At 40.0% G+C, this 22,722-nt stretch overlaps 1 protein-coding gene across 2 annotated transcripts in view; it reads right to left on the bottom strand.

Moving 5' to 3' along the window:
- Nucleotides 1-15,911: 15,911 nt before the first annotated feature.
- ZCWPW2 (zinc finger CW-type and PWWP domain containing 2) overlaps nucleotides 15,912-22,722 on the bottom strand; it is a 54,982-nt gene continuing 48,171 nt past the window's right edge. For both annotated transcript variants that reach the window (XM_078377322.1, XM_073003435.2), the window contains one exon: nucleotides 15,912-21,503. In XM_078377322.1, coding sequence (XP_078233448.1) covers nucleotides 21,330-21,503 — 174 coding nt within the window. In that variant the 3' untranslated portion in view covers nucleotides 15,912-21,329. The remainder of the gene's footprint in view (nucleotides 21,504-22,722) is intronic.

The following is a 22,722-nucleotide window of genomic DNA, read 5'->3' as shown; positions in this document are numbered from 1 at the left end:
TCTGAATGAGTCTGCTGCTTCCCTGGAAAAGAATTGTGTTTGAGGTGCTTTAATTTATGTGATTGAGTAAGCTTGTTCTGTGGTTTGTTGATCTCTCATAGCTGTTTCAAAGTCCTGCCAATCAATCCTTGCTTGACATTTTAGGGCCAGTTCCCATACACTGCCTCACATGTCAGATGTACAAGAGAGGGCGCTGCAATGTGAAAAAGAGAACACATGCCTCACTGCTTCCCTTGGTAATTCTTGCTTCGGTCATTTATCAGCTAAGAGAGAGGGAGAGGTGATTGTACTGAGTGGGATCTACTCAGAGCTTGGAAACATTATTCCCATCCTGTTACAACTCTCGGAGTAGCCCAGCCAGAATGTCTAGATTCTAAGGGTTGCAACTCCCTAAAAGCACATTTTCTGAACTCAGGTTTTCAGGTGCTAGCTGAAGCCTCAGGGGACTGCTGTGCTTCAATGGGTCTCCAAGAGAGGAGAGAAATATCAGATCATGCTCTGGTGAAGGAGGAGAACATTGGATTTTTCCTGTGTGTTGACTTCAACCAGGCTCCACTTTCATGCCCGGGTGACTCACCTTCTCAGTCACCATTGCACCATGGCTCACTTGCTCAGCACAAAAGTGTTGTGCATATAATGTTGTTTAAGAAGACAGTGCAGAAGATCTATATTATCTGTGCATACAGGTCCTTTTGTGATTGTTACGCAAGGGCCTGTCTTCCATGACATTACAAGAACATCTCATGTGACATCAGAATGGCACACCTCTGCTTCAAGTTTGCACTCTGAAATCTTGGGGAATGGGAGTCTGCTGACCTAACAAGCTTAGCTCTATATTTGTAGGGGAAGGTATGTGGGATTTGTTCCTGTTTGTACTGCTTGTGTAGTGAAATGTGTGTGGTAACAAGCAGAAATGCACCCAATGGCCGTGCCCAAGATTGCCCCAAGAAATTTTTTTTGCCTGAGGTAAAGAACAAGATGGCAGCAGACTGCTTCCCAGCTCCATGTACATGAAACAACTGTTTGGCAGTTCAGCACTGGCAATAGGCTAATAGGTGCCACCCCAAGCATCTGCTCTCTGAGGTGGTTATCTTGTGTGCCTCACAGTACAGAACAGACTACCCTGTGCCTTGAACGTCTGCTGTTATCACTCTGACCTTGGTTCATCCAGCAGAAGGTGATGGGTCGCTTAGGAGAGTGCAGCTATAAATGTCTAATTAGGGCAGCCTATTTCAGTGGTAGACTCAGACAGCATGTATTCAAAGTAGAGAACTCAAAAAAGTTACTTTGTTGGAATACAGGTCATGAAAGCATATTTGGATTACACGTTCTGGGATCTGTAGTACAAGAAAAGGAAGCTTCTCGAGTTTTGTTCATATGTTACTGGACTGCAAGTCCTAGCATTTATTATTGTTGTTCATGTTTGCTAGAGTTGATGGGAGTTGTAGTCGTGCAACATCTGGAGGCTGTGGTTTGCCCACCCTGATATCATTTTATTTGAATACTACATAGTATAACTAAAGTTTCACTGTTGTTGTTATTGTTAAAAATTCTGGAAGCTGAACATGGCAGTTCTTCCAAACACTGATTTCCTTTGCTGCTGACCATGTCAAAGTGGAAGAAGAGGCCAGTGGGTACACAAGGAGAATGATCAAAATGCACAACCCAATGCCCACATTGCCCATTGACTGAAGATGTAGTGCTTGTGAATGAGTCCTGTATTTCAGGCTCTTGATTGTGTCTCACACTACAGTCACTTGTGAAGCAGCCTAATATGGCTGGTCACATATGTATGTGTGAATCTACTCTAAGGGATAGATAGCTAAGGAAAGCGTGTTGAGGATGACAGTTGGGACATCCCATGGCTGCTCCAAATGCAATGCATTCCACTTGTCTGAGTAATCTTCAACATGGCAGGTGCTTGAATTTCAGCAGGAAGTGTCAAAAATGCTCTCTGTGGTGCTCTTTATGCTAGTTGCAACCCATTCCCTCAGCCATTCTACTGTCTGCTCTGCATATTTCCCACATCAGATGCCTTTGCCAGAAGCAGCTTCATTAATACGGCCACCATATACTGCATTAGAGGACTTTGTCTCTGCAGAGAGAAAAGATGAGAAAAAATAATAAGAGAAGAGAACATCGGGGTCTTGTGACTGCATGCGCACATAGTTTTCTCTCAAGCCCAGCACATCACCTGTAAAAAGTGGGAATCAGAGTAATCTGCCCTGAGGTGCAGTGATCTCCATGAATGTGTTCAGGATTGAATACAGTTTATCTGTTGTTTGTTTACTTTACCGACAGGATTTTCATAGCATAATATTTTCTCAGCACCATGATAATAAACCAACATAAAAACAAATTAGATACAAATACAGACATCATGTCAGAAAAACAAAGAACATAAGATGAATCAATGAACCGTACATCACAACAGTAACAACAACAATAAAAACCCCCAATTACTTAAAAATGGAGAGTCCCAGATTGGAGGAGGCCTAGATGAAAGAAAATGCCTTCATTGAGTGGTAAAAAAGATCCCGGTGGGGAGGGGGCACTGAGTAAAGCTTTCTAGGAAGGCTGTTCCATGACTTGGATGCCTCTACTTTACAGGATCTCTTCTTGCTGGTCACCGGCTTGGATTTGCACACCATTAATTTCTCATAAGCTGAAAAGTAATGGTTCTCAAACTGGGAATGCAGCCCTCTAAGGGCAAGAAGAAAAAAAATTCCAGCATTGTGTGTGAAGAACCAGATGGGGACAAACTAAAAAAGAAGAAGTGGTGTGACAGTGAACAATGGCCATGGAAATAAGTTTGATTGGGGACTGTGGTAAGGTGAAGGGCAAATACAGCACCATTTCCAAGAGCAGCCAAGCTGTTAGCAGGCCAAGACAGACATTTGAGTGGTATGCCCTTGCTCTTCCTTGTTGTTGTTGCCTATTGAGGCAGGAGAAGAAAAAGGGAATGTGAGGTGGCTGCTTTTTCTTCCTCTTCCTCTTCTTCCCACCACTGCTGTAGAAAGTAGCACGGAAACCTAGGTGGCTATTTGTGTTCCATGGGAAGTCCTTCCCTCCTGAACAGCAGGAAGGATAAAGGACAATTGACAGTGCTAAGGTCACTCTACTATGCACATATGTGGGAGTAAGCCCACGCTGTCATCCAACAGGAAAAGACTTTTTACCTGCTCATATTCCTTAATTTGTTGCAGCACCACCAGACTTGGAAATGTTTATTTTTTGGATGATCTGTTCCAGGAACACCTAGTCAGCATGGTCAGGGGTAAATTCTGTTGCTCAGTTGAGCTTGTGGAAGGGAAATAGCATAATTTTCAGTGGCTTTTTGCTGGCAGTTACCGAGTCCCTGAGGGGATTTTGGAGTATGTGCCAAGCTAGTGCGTTGATGCACAGCTGAAAATCCAGACAAGGACTTATTAACTGCCACTGAGAAGCCACTGGAAATTAAATCATTTGTCTTCAACAGGAGTAACTATGCAACATGATTATGGTCCTAGATAATTTACACCCCTTCATGGATTGCTGCCTTGTTGTGGTGAAGGAGCTTGAGTAATTCAGAGAAGTTATAGGCTACACCATGCGGGGACACCCAAGACAGACAGGTCATAGTGGAGAGTTCTGACTAAACATAATCCGCCTGGAGCAGGAACTGGCAAGCCACTCCAGTATCTTTACCAAGAAAACTCCATGAACAAAAACAAAAGGCTAAAAGATATGATGCTGGAAGATGAACCCCTCAGGTCGGAAGGCATTCAACATGCTACTCATGAAGAGCGGAGGACAAGTACAGGTAGCTCCAGAGCTAATGAAGTGGTTGGGCCAAAGCCGAAAGGATGCTCAGCTGTGGACGCACCTGGATGTGAAAGGGAAGTCCAATGCTGCAAAGAAAAATACTGCATAGGAACCCAGAATGTAAGATCTATGAACCTTGGTAAGCTGGATGTGGTCAAACAGGAGATGGCAAGAATAAACAATGACATCCTGGGCGTCAGTGAACTAAAATGGATGGGAATAGGTGAATTCAATTCAGACGATTATCATATCTACTATTGTGGGCAAGAATCCCATAGAAGAAATGGAGTAGCCCTCATAGTCAACCAAAGAGTGTGAAAAGCTATACTGGGATACAATCTCAAAAATGATAGAATGATTTCAATATGAGTCCAAGGCAGAGCTTTCAACATCACAATAATCCAAGTTTATGCACCAACCACCAATGCTGAAGAGGCCGAAATTGACCAATTCTATGATGACTTACAACACCTTCTAGAACTGACACCAAAGAAAGATGCTCTTGTCATTATAGGGGACGGGAATGCTAAAGTAGGGAGTCAAGAGATAAAAGGAACAACAGGGAAGTTTGGCCTTTGAGTTCAAAACAAAGTAGGGCAAAGGCTATCTCGCTGAAGTTTTGTCAAGAGAACAAGCTGGTCATCGCAAACACTCTTTTCCAACAACACAAGAGGTGATTCTACACATGGACATCACCAGATGGGAAATACCAAAATCAGACTGATTATATTCTCTACAGCCAAAGATGGAGAAGCTGTATGCAGTCAGCAAAAACAAGACCTGGAGTTGATTGTGGCTCTGATCATCAGCTTCTTATACCAAAACTCAAGCTTAAACTGAAGAAAGTAGGAAAAACCACTGGGCTAGTCAGTTATGATCTAAACCAAATCCGTTATGAATACACAGTGGAAGCGAAGAACAGATTTAAGGAATTTGGTGGACAAAGTGCCTGAAGAACTATGGATGGAGGCTCATGACAACAAAAATCATCCCAAAGAAAAGGAAATGCAAGCAAGGAAAGTGGTTGTCCAACGAGGCCTTACAAATAACAGAGAAGAGAAGCAAAATGCAAGGGAGATAGGGAAAGTTATAGAAAATTGAAAGCTGATTGTGACGTTTTATTTGTGGCCCCTGCCTGCTTCACCACACAAGGAGCTCATGCTACGCCTTCTGACCAGTTGCGATGATTCCTCTTTTTTTCGCTGCCACCAGTGGATTTTCTTTTATCCACAATACCAAGAACGGTAGACAAACACTTGTCTGATGACTGTCAACAAAAGCTATTTACTCTCTATTTATTAAGGTGTATTAAAGTTGCTCAGGATCACAGATGTTCTTTATTTAATTCTTATAATCAAATCATTCAAGCGTCAGATACTTTTCACATAAACGATCACCACCTACTATATTTATTGATCTTAACCAGCTTATCGCTATGAATTATCTCTTATCACTATCTCCCTGACTACCTATCTCTCTCTCTGCAATTTCTCTCCACCACTCTCCGCAACCATCAACTCCTCTCCCCCTCTCTCCCTTGCCAAGCCTCTTATCTCCCTGGTGACTCCGCCCTTCCACTCCTCTCATAGGCCCATGTAAATGAGACCCTGAATGTGATTGACATGAGTGAAGTGGGGCAACTGCCACACTGACTTCCAAAGAATAGCAAGGGAGATAAGAGGACCTTCTTAAATGAACAGTGCAACGATATAGGGGAAAATAATAGAAAGGGAAAAACCAGAGATCTGTTCAAGAAAATTGGAGATATTAAAGGAACATTTTGTGCAAAGATGGACATGATAAAGGACAAAAATGGGAGGGACCTCACAGAAGACATCAAGAAGAGGTGGCAAGGGAGGTGGAGCTTCATCACGGTGCTGTCAGCAGCTCCTGGGAATAGCCCCCGGGAAAAACTGGAACCGCCCAGTCTGAGGTCCCTCTAGAAATGGGGGATCAAAGGGGAGGCCAGGAGAGGTCTTTATACAGCAGTTGGTGAGCATCAGAAGGAAGAAGATTGGGCAGCAAACCTATTTCTTCCCTCTGAAAATTCACCTGAGCACAGATCGGATGTGGGAGCCATTTTGGCAGAGAGCTGTGAGCAACTCCATCCCTACCCCCCAAGGAGAGGAGAATAAGTAATACGGTGTTGAAAATAAACAATAACAAAATAAGTTGAAGCCTTTGATTTATGAACAACCCCATTAAGATGAAAAAGAAATTAGAGTGAAAATACTTGGCTGAAAGAAGATAAGGAGCAGCGAGTTTTGCTTACCAGCCTGCTTCCTCAAAAATGAAACTGATTCTTAAACAGCAGGGTGGCTCAAGGCCGAAAGAGACAGTGAGACGGAAAAAATCTTTTGTTTCTGGAAAAAATCCCAGAGTGAAATCCCACTGGTCAGGCTTTATGAGACTGAAACTTTGTGAATGCTGTTTAGCCTGGATTTTTCTTTCTAGACTATGTGGGACTCTGATAACAGAAGCTTCCTGGGTTTTTGGAGAAGGAGGAATAAGCTTTTGGAAGCAAGAAAATGGACTGTGAACCATCAGCAAGACGATGCTACCCACTAGAGTGAGGAGCTAGGAAAACCAGAACTGGAGTTTGACAGTGTGGCGATCCCCCTTTGTGGCACCTTTTTCTTTGGGCTCCACACAGGTAAACATGCCCTTTTTGCTGCCGCCAGGTATTCTCTTAATACCACTTCAAGTCCCCCACACAGGAACTGCCACCCCAAAAGGTGATATACTTTAGGAAGCAGGGTTTATGATTGATTAAGTATTCTTTTATTATTATTCAACAAGAAAATCATATGTGAATTGGTTCAGGTGTTAATACTTTTAAGATCATGTAGTCAATCACTTTACTATCAATTTTGTATATCTCTTGTTATGCTTATGCGTTCATTCCTGCTTGTTACATGTGTTTTATTTTCAAGTTTCTCTCCTAAACCTCTTTAACCTGTTCCTAAACCCTAACACTTTCTATACATCTTCTGGTCCCTGACTCTTTCTACCTCTCCCTAACTCCAACTGTCTCCAACTGTCCTTCAACTCCTTCTGTCACTCTAACTCCGCCCCTCCTGCTCTATCCTAGGCTCCTCCCCTTTAGCTGCTGTGATGGACAGGCAGGAATGACGTCACCTTTCTACATTCTGCTACAGACGTATTATAAGGATATCTACTGGAGAGACTGACCCCCTGTGTCTGCTGTTTAGTCTGGATTCTTTTTGGCTGGACTGTGTGGGACTCTGATAATATTGCCACGGTTGTAATTTAAATTATTGGGCTAAACGTTGATTTATATACTATAATATCTGTGTAAGGATGGGAGGAAGTACCTAGGGGAAATTTATGATTGTGGGTTTGGTTTGTTGATAAAATAGTGGAAACTTTGGAAGATATTGGAGGTTTGGCAGCTTTGGTAAAGTATATAGTATTATTTATACAGACCCTACTCATTGGAAAGATTAAAATGGCCTCTGAAAAATTAAAATATCAAATGTTGGGGACCTTGTCTGCCCAAACTCAAAATTTGGGAATAGGGGCACAAAAATCAGATAAAGAATGGCAGGCTAACATGCAAAAGATAATAATAACAGGATTTCAGCAGGTAAATGAGCGTCTCAGCCAGATGGAAGATCTGATGAAAGAGAACTTATCAGATGTTAAACAGCAGTTAAATGAAACTGTACTAAATCCAGAACTGCTTTTATTGAGTACAATGCCAGGTAACATAGATGGGATAGAGAGTTACCCAATGAGATATTTAGCTACTACAGTCAGAAAATGTTTTTTAAAAATTGGATTACTGTCCTGGATTCATCCTTCTTTTCCAAAAAGAGACATGAAAACAAGAGGAGCGTACTGAGAAAATGTGGGAAGTGACAGAAATGGATACTTTTTCAGGCGTGCTGAATGACTGTCCAAGGCAGAAGGAAATTGAACGAGGGGATGTATTTTACAAATGGTCTCAGTTTCCTGATAGGGTTGGAGTAACTTAAATTTAAACTAAAACATAATTGTAAGTTGATAACTGGAGGGTAATCAAATAGTTTAAAAAGCGGAAAGTTGAATTGTTATTGAAATATGAATAGATTGGATGATTGTATACTCTGTGTTCTCCTATCCTTTAAATCTTTTCCCCTCCTCCCACTCCCTTTTGTCTTCTGTATTCCCTACCCTATTCCTGGTAGTTAAAAATAAATAAATAAAAAAAGAGCTGGCAGGAATAAACAGAGGAATTATACCAGAAAGATCTTGATGTCCTGGACAACCCAAATAGTGTGGTTGCTGACCTTGAGCCAGACATCCTAGAGAGCGAAGTCAAGTGGGCCTTAGAAAGCATGGCTAACAACAAGGCCAATGGAGATGATGGCATTCCAGTGGAACGATTTAAAATCTTAAAATACGACACTGTTAAGGTGCTACATTCAATATGCCAGCAAGTTTGGAAAACTCAGCAGTGGCCAGAGGACTGGAAAAGATCAGTCTACATCCCAATCCCCAAGAAGGCCAGTGCCAAAGAATGCTCCAACTACCATAAAATTGCACTCATTTCACACACTAGCAAGATTATGCTCAAAATCCTACAAGAACTCCCAGAAGTACAAGCTGGATTTCAAAGGGCCAGAGGAACTAGAGACCAAATTGCTAACATGCAGTGGATTATGCAGAAAGCCAGAGAGTTCCAGAAAAAAATCTACTTCTTCTTCATTGACTACACAAAAGCCTTTGACTGTGTGGACCACAACAAACTATGGCAAGTTCTTAAGGAAATGGAAGTGCCTGACCACCTTATCTATCTCCTGAGAAATCTATATGTGGGATAGGAAGCAACAGTTAGAACTGGATATGGAACAACTGATTAGTTCAAAATTGGGAAAGGAGTATGACAAGGCTGTATATTGTCCCCCTGCGAAACACAGGATTTGAGGAATCCCAAGCCGGAATTAAGATTGCCAGAAGAAATATCAACAACCTCAGATATGCAGATGATACCACTCTGATTGCAGAAAGTGAGTAGGAGTTAAAAAACCTCTTAATGAGGGTGAAAGAGGAGAGGGCAAAAATGGTATGAAGCTCAACATCAAAAAAACTAAGATCATGGCCACTGGTCCCATCACCTCCTGGCAAATAGAAGATATGAAATATGGAGGCGGTGACAGATTTTACTTTCTTGGGCTCCATGATCACTGCAGATGGTGACAGCAGCCACGAAATTAAAAGATGCCTGCTTCTTGGGAGGAAAGCGATGAGAAACCTAGACAGCATCACCTTGCCGACAAAGGTCCACATGGTCAAAGCTATGGTTTTTCCAGTAGTGATGTATGGAATTGAGATGGATCATAAAGAAGGCTGACTGCTGAAGAATTGATACTTTAGGATTGTAGTGCTGGAGGATCCTGAAGCTGAGGCTCCAATACTTTGGCCATCTCATGAGAAGAGAAGACTCCCTTGAAAAGACCCTGATGTTGGGAAAGTGTGAAGGCAAGAGGAGAAGGGGACGGCAGAGGACGAGATGGTTGGACAGTGTCATCAAAGCTACCAATATGAATTTGAACCAACTCTGGGAGATAGTGGAAGAAAGAAGGACCGGGCGTGCTCTGGTCCATGGGGTCACAAAGAGTCTAATACAACTTAACTAAACAACCACAAAAATTTACATTAGGGATTCCCAGTGTGGTGCAGTGGACAGAGTGCTGGACTAGGATTCTTTTGAACATTGTTTGAATCCCTGCTCTGCCATAGAAACTAACTGGGGGAGTAGAACTGGTAAAACCACTTCTTATATATCTCACTTACTTTAAAAGCCCTATTATTGTCACTATAAATTCTGATTTGATGGCACAGAACACACACACAATTTACAGTAAGGACCTGGCTGAAACTTTCTCAAATGTTTCCTTAGCTCTCTGATTTTATCTAACTCTAACCATTTCAAATTATCAAGAAGAAAGTGCACCTTCCAAATTAGCATGTCTTGGTGTACAAATCAGCACCTTCCTAGATCATTACATCATATTTGGTGGTTGGAGTTCCGTAAATGTAAATATTCAACAGGATACTGGCTTTTAATTCAGGTCATAAAATCTTAATCTTCAGATGTCCAGGGCAGCTGGTCTTTTAAAGTAGTGTATGCATGTTAAAATCATACACCCCCAATATGATGGAAAAATTGAGACAGACACAAGGAGGCAGTGAGAAGGGGCATCAAACAAACATTCTGCCTTGGGCCTATCCCTATCTTCAAAAGGCTACCATTATTTGGTTAGAGATCGCAACAGGCTAGCTAATCAAAATCCTTTCTCAGTGCCTCTGGAAAATTAAGGCCATATGCCTTCCTGCCAGGGAAAATGAGAAGTAATTGACCAACTTCAGGATGAAGTGAATGGGAAGAATTCCAAGACTTCCTTTTGTTTTGACACTTTGTTGACCCTGGATTCTTGAGGGGAAAAGTGGCAGCTGGACGATGTAGCATACTTGAGACCAGTTCATATCTGTCCAAGCCTCCAAAAAAGAATGAGGGTTGAAAACATGAACAGAGCTTGGAAAGATATTTTGTATGTAATTTTGTTATGCAACTTGTTACAAAATCTTCCCCAAGGACCTTGTTACTGTGAATATTATTAATGTTGTGAATAAAATTATGATGCTTGCTGCATTTTATGTTCCTTGCTTGCTTTCCACACATAGGAAACAATAAACAAAACATTTTATCCTGAATAGAATAGAATAGGTCAATTAGCAATTTGTCTGGACCTGCCATTGTCCCTATCCCCCTGCAATGCCACCCAGGTTGTTTTCAGCTTGATAGGTGACAATATGTGCAGGTCAGACAACAAGAAAATTGTGTCCTATCTACCCTGCAGCAACTAGACCAGTTCACTTGAAGACAAATGGGTCACATTTCTTCTTTTATGAATTTTCCTGCGCTTATCACCACATAATGGCACAGTATACAATATGACTTTTTTTGAAACAGTCTTTCTACTAAAACTAACTTCCTATTATTAAAGAGGGACAAGTCATAATTTCCTAGGTTCTATTTTTTTAGAAAATTGTATTTCTTTGTTTTTAAAATGAGGTGGCATTGATGTGAGGATGTGTACAGATTAAGGCTGAGCTGCCTTGTATCCTTTGCATGAAACCCTAACCTGGTTCATGTCTGTGAGAGCATCCATTTCAGGAAGACTCTATTCCTGTTAGTGGAGAAACACATGTGACAAGGCCAGCTCATAGTCTGAAGTAACGCAGGCAGGGGAGAAGGGCACTACTGGCAATCTGCAGAGCTGGCTGCTCTCTTTTATTTTGTTCTGTTTTATTCCCAGTCGCCAGAAGAAAATCCCAATCACCCTCCTGAAGGAGCCACTTGAAAAAGGGAGTGAGTGAGTGACTTTTAAAAAGCCATGGCTACAATTTTCTTTGATTTCTTCTTAAAAGAACAATGCAGGGAACTGGCTCTTCTGCACTTTCCATTCTTTCTCTCTACTCCCTCCCTTCTCATCACCAAGGGTCAGAAATTAGTGGTCCTGATGATTTAATCAATCTCTAGAGCAGGAAATGCAAGGACAGGTCTTTTCTAAGGTAAATGTCCTCCTGAGATTTTCTTTCTCTTTCCTCACTTTTAACTGTGAGGTATAAACAGCTGGATCTATGCGGGTATTGCTCCACTCCATGGGTAACTAGTGGCTATTTGCTCCATCCCATGGTTATTCTGAAAAGACACAAATCCTCCTTGTTTGGTTCATATTTACACATTACATCTAGATTGTATACATGTCCACTACAGGGCACTGAGGTCAGTGGTTGCATGAGGAATATAACATCAACCCCCTTTGCCCAGTTCTCTTTCGAGTAAAACACTCTGTATTGAGTTCTCTTCCAGGCTCTCATTTCCATTCCAATAGATTTTCTAATGATCTCTCTCTCATCCAATTCAGCTCGTTGCTTTCTTGGGCTTTCCACCTCATTTGCTCCTCATTTCCTTACCAGCAGAGAAGAAAGCAGCGCAACACAAAGCATAGCAATAGTTAGCACAAAATATGACATTACTCCTTCAGTACTCTAACACCATTTAATGAAGTTCTCCCACTCCATGAAGAGCAAAATAGCTACTGACATATAAAGTTAGTTATATTGCAAAAAGAGTTAAGTTGTTTCTTCATATCTGACAATCATCATAAAATTTAGTTCCACCTTCATTATTTAATTCCACCTTCATCCTTAAAATGGAGAGGTTGAAAAGGTGGGCATCCACCCCAGCACTCTGACTGGTTCCCAATCCCCGAGAAACACATCTTGTTGTTAAGCAGTCTTGGAATATGATCTTTGCTTAATATAGTCCATAGTTTTAGTGCAGAACTGCTAGATCCAAGGCCTGACTGATAAGTCATGAGTCTGTAGGGGGTTTGATTTCAGGAAAGGAGGTCCTCTTACAAAACTTCCGAGATTAAGAAAGTTCACACTCATGAATACTCATCATGCAACACTTAAAGAAAAGAGGCTGCCTTTTCATGCTGGCCACTGATATTCCATCATGCACACATGCACATAATGACTATTCTTTTTTTTTATTTTTAAGATGCAGTCCATCCATCCTCTGGACCCACAGCTGTAGATATGTCAGGGATCATTCCTTGCAGAAATCATGCTGTAAGGAACTTGCTGGTGTATTAGAGGTTCTTTTCTTGCTGGCCCCAGGTGAAAAGTGCAACCTTTCCAGTTAACTGGAGTTGAATCCTTCCTGAATTAGTGACATTAGAATCAGGCTTCCCAGTGAGATCAAGGCGTGTTCATGGCACTGCCTGACAGTTTATTTGCCATCCATTTATCAAAGGGAAACTGCCAAGCTTGTCAGAGATTGGGTGTTTTGATGACAGACTGAGTCAATAGATACTGTAACGCGTATAAAGGACATACCTGGAACTGAAAGAAAAATTACAGTTCCAGTGAAATGTGCAGTCAGTGGAACATGACTTTATAAGCTCTTGGAAGGACTTGATGGTTAACAAATTAAACACACTCTTTCTTTTTCAGGGATGCACATAGGTTGTGTATTTAGTTTTGGCTCCTGGTAAGTCCTTTTTTAATGTGAAAGGAATGCACACATATAAAAGCCTCCTTGTGTATAATCAAATTTTGCTAACATAAGCAGGCGCAGAGTATAAATGAGTATATATATTTTTTGTACGAAAAGAGAAAGAAAAAGGCTACTTTTCCAACTGTGCATTCATACCCAAGTGTGTTGTCATGTAGTTCTGGTGCTAGGTACACAACTCACTGAGCTATCAGCCAGCCTCATTCTTATTTGCTTAGAAATAAAATGACACTGTGCATAATTATTTCCAAACATCTTCACCACCACCACCTTCCCCAGAAGGATGGCAGGTATAGGACATTGTGAAAAAGAGAAAATATAGCCTGTCTTTGTTATTTGACTGGAAAGTGTGTGTGTGTGCGCGCGCGCATGCACGCACACACACACACACACCCCAATTTGGAAAAGGACAATCTGTGTTGTGTTACAGCCACTACTAAAAGTGAGCAGCAGTCACATAAATGTACACCATTCCATCTGATAGGTCTCTCTTCAGTCATGACATCAGTAGTATAAAAGAGGATATGCAGTTCACTTGTTCATAAGCAACACGTCCCACTTCTTGATTCAGTGTGTGAAGGGCTGTAGGGCCAGATGCACTAGCTTCGAATGGTGGAGCAGAATTTAGATGCCGAAAGAATAGCATTCACCTTTGTGTCACCTGCGTGTTTGGCCCTCACAAAGGCTCACGTCGCATTTTCCTCTCGCTGCCACCAGTGGATTACCTCAATCCACAATATAAATGACGTTTGTCAGGACACTTGTATTGTGAATGCAAACAAAATTTATTTATTAAATTGAAGCCAATTTATTAATCACAGTTCTTCAGATATACATACTATTCTCTTGCCATATAATTTCCACCTTCTCTATCTTAACCAGTCTCTAACTCTATCTCTATCTCTTCTGACTCTCTCTCTCTCTCTGTCTCTCTCTCTCTGACTCTCTGACTCTGACTAACTCACTCTCACTCTGATTGACTCCTCCTCTCAGGCTCCGCCTTTTAATATCTCTATCAAAGCGAGCAAAGCGTGCTGTTTATATACCACCCCATAGCGCTTCAAGCACTCTCTGGGTGGTTTACAAGTGAATTATGCAGGCTACACATTGCCTACCCAGCGAACTGGGTACTCATTTTACCAACCTTGGAAGAATAGAAGGCTGAGTCAACCTTGAGCCAGCTACCTGGGATTGAACCCCAGGTCATGAGCACAGTTTTGGCTGCAGTACAGTGGTTTAACCACTGTGCCACAAGGCTCTTTTGGCTCCGCCTCTCCACCACATCAGCATAGTACATGAATAATATGTGACTTATTTTGCATACCAAGGGGTGAACGCTACAGCTCCTTTGTGGGCAACTCTTCAATCATGGAAGCCTTCACCTGAGTGAATTTAGAACAGCCACTCTGGAGCTGCTTGGTCCCAAGGACTGGCCACATATTTAACAAAAATATGTGTGTGGTATTTGTAGGTGAGCACACCTATCAAACATGAAAAGCCTGGGAGAATGAACCTTCAGTTGCCAGAAGATACAAGATTTAAACAGGTCTTGGCAGTCAAGAAAACTAGGTAAAGCCAAAAAGATGAAATTAAACAGTGGCAGGGTAGATGGAAAAGGAACTAAATGTTTTATGGCATAAGTTGAACATGACTCAGCAGTGAGGTGCATCAGCTATTTTTTAAAAAATTCAAGGCAATTATATGATATGATATGATATGATATGATATGATATGATATGATATGATATGATATAATAATAATAATAATAATAATAATAATAATAATAATAATAATAATAATAATAATAATAATAATAATAATAATAATAATAATAATAATAATAATAATAATAATAATAATAATAATAATAATAATAATAATAATAATAATATAATTTATTGTCATTGTAAGTATATACACAGTATACCATACAACGAAATTCACAGACACCCAGAGACCAGACACATGCACACACATAACATTCCCCAAACACTCCCCACCCACTAGAAGTCCCCCACTAAAAATACAAACATGTACACCTCAGGCCAAGTAACACAGTCCAACTAATTATTCACTACTGGTGGTCTTTAAGCTCATTATTAATTGCAATTATAGCTCTAGGATAAAAACTATTTAGAAAACGTGTGGTCCGAGTCTTAATTGTTCTATATCTTCTGCCAGACGGTAACAGTTCAAAAAAGTTATAAGCAGGATGGGAAGAGTCTCTCAGGATGCTGTGTGACTTCCTCAGACAGCGGGATGTGAAGATGTCATCCAGGGTTGGTAGCTGGAGCCCGATGATATTCTGGGCAATTTTAATGGTTCTCTGTAGAGCTTTTTTGTCCGCTACAGAGCTACTCCCAAACCATGCCAGAATGCCATAAGTTAGGACACTCTCAATGGTGCTACGGTAGTAGGACAGAAGTAAATGCTGTGATAAATTTAACTTCCCGAGCATTCTCAGGAAATACAGCCTCTTCTGTGCCTTCTTTATTAGCATGTTGGCATTTATAGTCCATGAGAGGTCCTCTGAGATGTAAGTACCCAGAAATTTAAAACTACCAACTCTCTCCACTTCCTCACCGTTTATGTACAGTGGTAAATGTACATTTCTCTTCCTCCTAAAATCAATTATGAGTTCTTTAGTTTTTTTGATGTTAAGTGTGAGATGATTTTCTTTACACCATAGTATCAATCAATTATATTACAGTATATTATATTATATTGTATCCATTTCTTGTCATTACATTTCCAGACACTGGCAAACTAGAACACATCCAAAGGATTGTGAGGAGTCTGAAAAACCAAGGTCAGTGAGAAAGAACTGAAGTAACTGTAAAAAGAAAAATGTTAGCTGTTTTCCAGATCTGAAGGTCTGTTCACGTAGATGTTGCTGCATAGGCACAGAACTAGAGCAAATATATTTAAATTCCAGGGAAGTACGTAGATTTCAGCTGAACCTTAGGACAAGCCTTCTAAGAGCTGCTTGGCAGTGGAACAGTCTACTTTGGGGGTGGATAGGCTCATTTTAAGTAGATGTTAGGTAACCATCTCTTTGGGGTGCAATACCAGCATTCTGCACTTCAGACTCCGCACCGTAAAGAGGGTTGGACTAGGTGACCTCCAAAACTCATCCCACATGAACCCACGGATATTCAGGGCCTATGCTGTGACTCAGTCAGAATTAAGCATTGTGAAAACCTCATGCTGTTGAGTCTCGGTTTCCCCCTCTTGTTTATGAGCACCAAATTGAGTGTTATACATCCATTATCCACTTGCACATAATAGAAACGTCTTTTTGTCCTAGAAAAAAAGAAACATTACAGATGTTTAATGAAACACTTGAACAATTCTGCAATGGCTAGATGTGGTGCACTTGTCTTTATTCACCTAATACACAAGAACTTCTAGGAGAAAGGGAGAAATTGCATTATTGTAAATTACAGCATCCAGCTGCAGTTCAAGGCTCGGTACTGTGAAAGAAATCTCTGCTCTGTTGGAGCAAAGTATTTGGGATTACTCGCAGATTCAAGTGGCTCTGTACCTTATTGATTTCTCACATAACAAAGCCAGTTTATACTGTTTCCAAAAATTCTCTCTTACAGGTTCTGTGAAATCAAGTTGACAGTGCCTTCAGTTTACTAGTGAGGCACATTCTAGCTTAACTAAGTGTATATATTCATAGGGATGTTGAAAGATTTCTCAGATGCTACATTTGGAGGCTAATTCAGTACTTCTTTGGAGATTTTTCTCTAATGGTGCAAGACAAGGTCTTTTCAGAACAGCAGCACTAGACAGGGAGTACAGTAGTTCAAGATCTCCCGGCTGCCAGAAAGAAAGAAAGGATCCCAAAGTAGCCCTTGAAATCCTGAAATCTAAACTTTTCCTTGTATTTAAGCCACTATCAAATGTCCAGGAAATGAAGGTCAAATCCTGAGGTCTAATTGAGAGCTTAAGGGAGATAACTGGTATAATGTCGTTTCCTCCAACCTACTGCTTTTCCCATGCATTGAACAACAGCTGTCATCATCTTCAGCATGGGAATTGACTATGCTGACTAGGAATGGTGAACACTAGTTCTACACATCTGTAGGATGCCAGATTGGAGGATGCGGGATAATATTACCTGTGCACATCAGGGACAAGGAACATGCAGCCCAAACAAGTTTTTCTAGACCATGGAACTAATTCTCTGCCATCACCCAAAAGCTGGAAAGTTAGGCATGAACAATCCTACCTCTGAAAGCCTTAAGAAAGCATGATTCTGGTTTTCATAGGAGAGGAGAGTTCAAGGCCCAGAAGTGATGCTGCTGACCTTTCCCCATCCACCTATTCTCCAACTTGCTACACCAGCTGCCTCCTGATGCCAGAGCTAGGTTCCCACAGTTGGGATTTATGCAGATGCTGTCCCATTGATTCAGGTGATGTATTGTAGTTGGGACTAACAATTCAGTTTAGGTCAACATTTCTTATAGCTTTCCTATATCTGAAAAATGGGCAAACTGCTAGGTTTCTCTGTTGGCTTTTTCAATGCGCCCATTTTCATTTGTGCAATATTCTGGATTTAAGAGGGAAACCAATAAATACAGGGTAATCATAACTAAGGTTTCACCCAATTTTATTAAAACAATGTGCTTACTATTATTTGATGCTCTTGATGGGTTTGTTCCATGTTGTTTATTGTTTTACCTTTATAATTTTTGCTTTTTAACTGCTCAGAGTAGTGCCTTGCACTAATCAGGCAGTATAAAAGTTGAAAAAATGCATGCATGAATGAATGAATGAACCCAGCAGTTTATGAAAATTGACACAATAAAAAAACAAAACCAGGCAAAATGTTTCAAGGAAGATGTTACTTCTAGTGAATACCAATAGTGACAAATGATACAGAAATAATCTATAATTAATTAAATTATGAACTATTTTTTATTATTTAATATCTTGGGATAGGGTATGGGATACAGAAGGTAAGGGAAGAAAAAGAGGGAGAGAGGAGAAACACAAAATATACTGACATCCAGTCTATTCATATTGCAATATCAAAATTCAAACTTTCCGCTTTTTTACTATTCGCTGCCTTCCAGATTTTAATTCACATTTACATTCTAGTTTTGATCTATGTTATTCAAGCACTATCTGGTGACTCTAACCATTTATAAAATAAATCCAATTGTTCAGTTGCCTTTTGTATTGGAGAGTCTTTCAACACTTCTGCTAGAATGTCCATTTCTGCCGCTTCCCGTATCTTCTCAGTAAGTTCCTCTTGTTTCGGTATCACCAGACTTTTCCAATTTCTGGCATAAAGAATTCTGGCTGCAGTGACTATATATATAACTAAGCACTTTTTACCTTATCTATGTTATCTGGTATCATATTCAATAGAAACAGTTCTGGAGTTAGTGGAACTTGCAACAAAGTATGCACTCCTATCCAATATTGTTTCGCTACTCTGCAAGTCCGCCGCATATTATAAAACTTCCATCATGTGCTTCACATTCCCAGCAAATATTTGACACATCTGTATAAATCTTTGACAATTTTTCCGGAGTCATATGCCATCTGTAAAACATCTTGCATATGTTCTCCTTAAAATTAGCCGATTTTGTAAGCTTTATATTATTTTGCCATATTTGCTACCATTGATCAATATCAATATTATGGCCTATATTTTGTGCCCACTTAATCATATATTCTTTAACCATCTCGTCTTACATTTTAATTTCTAACAAATAATTAAAGATTTTCTTAATACTACTGAACTATTAAACTGGATCCAACCCTTTTAAAAGATAGCGAAAGAGAAGCAAGCATTTTATGCAATTTTTATTTAAGTCCATCAAACAGAGATTAATACGAATAGCCTTGTAGTCTGCCAGCTATTTTGTAAACAAATGGTTTATTTATGAAATAAAGACTGTCAGAAAGGGATGACTAAAGTAATCTCCATTCATCTTTGTCTTCACAAGGATACTATAATAAAATGAAATGGAATGAAACATGAAGTCTTCAGCATCACTGTTTATAATCTCATACACTCCACATGTGTTAAACTGAAACTATGTGGATAATGAGACTTCTTGTCAAACACATATGAAGGCACTAGGTTGTGAAATACTGTTCTATAAGTTCCCTTTAACCAGCAATAAACTGATGATCATAGAATCGTCCTAGGGTTGGAAGGGACCTTGGAGGTCTTCTTGTCCAAGCCCCTACCCAAGGCAGGAGACCTCATACCAGCCCAGACAGATGGCTGTCCAATTCTTTCTTGAAAACCTCCAGCGACGGGACACCCACAACATTGGGAGGCAAGCTGTTCCATTCCCTAATGGTTCTTACTGTCAGGAAATTCCTCCTTATTTCCAGGTTGGATTTCCCTCTGACAAGTTTCCACCCATTGGTTCTTGCCCTACCCTCATGCACAATGGAGACTAAATTGATGCCCTCTTCCCTGTGGCAACCCTTCAGATACTGGAAGACTGCTATCATGTCTCCCCTTGGTTTTCTCTTTGTTAAGATAAGCATACCTAGTTCTTTTAGTCATTCTTCATAGGATAACTTATGATATTCACTTGGATTTCATTTACCTTCAAGAAATACTGCTCAGAGGGTGTAGAGTCCCAGTAGACATTTTCCAAGGGCAGCCAAATTTTAAAAAAGGGGAAAGGTCTATGGACAAAACCTAACTAAGATAAGACCATATCTTTGCTAGCTAATTTAGCGTTTTCTCATTGTTATATTTCTAAATTCACAGCAGAAGTATTAAGTGGATGTTTACATAATGGAAATCCTACAGACATAGATGGGTTGCCATAATAAAAAGAATAGCTGACAGTTTGGCCTGTCTTACCCAGTCAAAAAAAAAAAGGCAGAATAATTGTGATGCTTCCCTTTGCATATCTGCAACAAGAACAGCAGCACGAGAGAGGGAGTACAGCAGTAACTCTATTCAGCATGGATAAGATAGGAAGGGAATGAAAGCAAACAAGTGGAGTTAAGTCTAATTGATAGCTCCAATGAGAATAGAGCCGCTATGGCTGCAACTACACTGGCAAGCTGAATCACTCTGTTCTGATTTGCAGCCTCTATTATGGCTAAATTTGCAGTTGGTGATATACACAGGCTGTGAATTGATTTGGGAGTCCAGTGTTCACACTTTATGTGATTCACATTTCAGCCAACACCAACACCAACACCCCGCTCCTTCCTTCTTTCCTTCCTTCCTGTGGTAAAGCCTTTGCTGGTCATTTCATGGTTCAAGCTGCTTGGTTTTGAAAGAATTGTACAGTGTTTCAGAAGAGGTGGAATGTTCCAAAATTCTTTTTAACATGTACAGAAATACCCCATATCACAGGAACATCTTTTATTTTGTATGGATTGCTTTTGTTTTGTTGATTTTTTTTAAAAAAGTCTCATCTGGAGGGGATCTAGCACTAAACTAATATATCAGTTCTAGTGATAAGGTGATATAGTATGAATCCCATATATTAAAAAAATAGAGGAGAATCAGGGGAAGAACATAGGGACAATCCTGAACATCATGCTCCAACCGCTTTATATCACAAAAACACCACCCACATAAACACACCTCATTCTGTAAGTCACTGGACTAGGTCAGTGGAGCATAATAACAATACTTCTATCAGAGAAAAATATATGTTAAATTAAGCTAAATATATTAATAATTTATTTCTCATCCTAAGCATTCTGGTGATGGTGAAGAGACGATGTTTCTGTTATTCTGGGGAGTATGAAGAAAATATCCATAGGTTGAAATCCCTTTCCTTGGGGGAAGCCATTGGGAGGCACAGCACAAATCATTGATTTCCCAAAGTCACTGCCACAAAGATGATTTTACTGGTGGTAGCAATTTAGGAAAACTAAAGACACAAACACACCCGCCATCCCTTTTAGACAAAAGTATTCATCCTCCATGATTGAGTTCAGGCTAGTTAGGTTTGTACAGGTGAGACAAATGGTTCATACTTGAGAAAATCATATACTTAAAGCTGTTAAATTGAATTTGTATAGTATTTTTTAAAATTGCTCTAAAAGAATTGTAATTAACTTTCTTCAAAATCCTCTGAAGTTAAAGAAGTGGTTAACATCTCTTTATAGCCAACTACAATTGCTTTTTATTTTTATTCTGCTTTTTAAAGAAATGTAAATTTGCTTAAACCAGGCAAAAATATGTACTGATCAGGACGAAATGTCTGAAAGTGCATAATCTTGTTGTTAAATCCTATTTTTAAATCAGAACACAAACGAAACTTGGTATCAGTTTTTATTGATAACAAAAAAATAGTCTGTGAAAATAAGTTAAACTTCAAACTAACAATCTTGTCGGATTGCTGTTAAGGATCTCTTGCTGTAAGTGAGAAAGAGATGTACTCAAAAGCTGTAAATAGTACAATAGGTTCACTTTTATCAGTGCTACAAGCTGTCTTGGAATTCAGCCATTAAAGAATCTATTTCCTTAAATCTGTCTGTTATGTTCTCAATGCACTCTTCAGCCTTGAAAGCTTTCCCATCAATTATAATACTGTCCTCTAGAGTGTTGATTTCCATTGGTCTTTTTTCAGTAAATGCCATGCAGCACTTAGCTACCTAGAAGAGAAATATTCATATTATGAATCTATGAAACACAATTTTGCAATAAAAGAACTTCACTTAATCCACTAGCAAAGGAAGAATAATGTATGTGGCCCATGTGAATGCAGAAGTGCTTTTAGATCACAGTATGCAAATGATCAGGTAGATGTGTCTTTTAACAAATAAGAATGTTAAACTACTTTCTAGAACTTAAGTCATGCTTAAAGCAGGCCCAGTGAAATCTGAGACTTAACCTTCGTGCAGTACAATGGGTCACTTTATTCCCTCAGTGTCATCTTTTGTGGTAGAATCCATGCAGAACTCTCCAAAGTGGGCAACCAAAGACATATTCACCTAAAGTGTGTTCTCATATTTCACTGGAGGAGTAAAACTGGTAAAGCTACACCTTAAGGTGTAGCTTTACCAGTTTTACTCCTCCAGTGAGTTTCTATGGCTAAGCAGGAATTCAAACCCAGGCCTCCTGAGTCCTAGTCTGTCACTCTATCCACTATACCACACTAGTTTTCTTGTCATGAACAGGTTATTTTTAATAGACCAATAACTGAAGGGAACATTGTTGGAGTTTTTGCAACCTTGCATGCTTCCTTCCAGGTGTGGCTAGGAGGGATATTTCTGCGCTAGGGTGACTGTCAATCCACCCAGCAGTAACCAATAGTTACCTTCTGACTCTGATTCAAAGAGTTGTCTGTTGGCAGCCTGCAACCTGTTGAGGCCTGTTGCTTAAAGCAGTCATGTTTTTAGCCTGCTGTTATCTGTTCAACTGTAAGTAATGAAATCTCTTGTTTTTTCTCTTACTAACGTCTCAGTGTAAGTTCTTGAGAGTGTAGGTGCCAACTGGGAAGAAAAAGGGGTGGACTAATCTGGAGAATCTGAAGCTATTCTGCTGTATCTATCCCTACGTTTCTGCTGCACAGCTAAAGGCATTTACCAAAATTGGATACAATTTTGGGGCACAATGAAACAGGAGGAAGAGAGGGAGCTTTGCAAGAAAGAGATACATAAATGCAATTAATACACAAATCTAATTGCAGATCTATACTGAAAAGTTGCCACATTACTTTGTGGGAATGGCTTTCAAAGAAAGCAAATTTCAAAAGATAATTCAGTGGTTTAATTTTATGCTAGGAACATGATTCCATTTTGCAACCTGGGATATAACATTGCAATGTCTATGCATACCTGGGAACAGTCAGCATGGATTGCAGATAGTTTA

This window comes from Pogona vitticeps, chromosome 6 (genome assembly GCF_051106095.1).
Source record: "Pogona vitticeps strain Pit_001003342236 chromosome 6, PviZW2.1, whole genome shotgun sequence".
Taxonomy (NCBI): Eukaryota; Metazoa; Chordata; class Lepidosauria; order Squamata; family Agamidae; genus Pogona; species Pogona vitticeps.
Note: the sequence above shows the minus strand (reverse complement) of the source record. Positions and strands in the feature narration are given on the sequence as shown.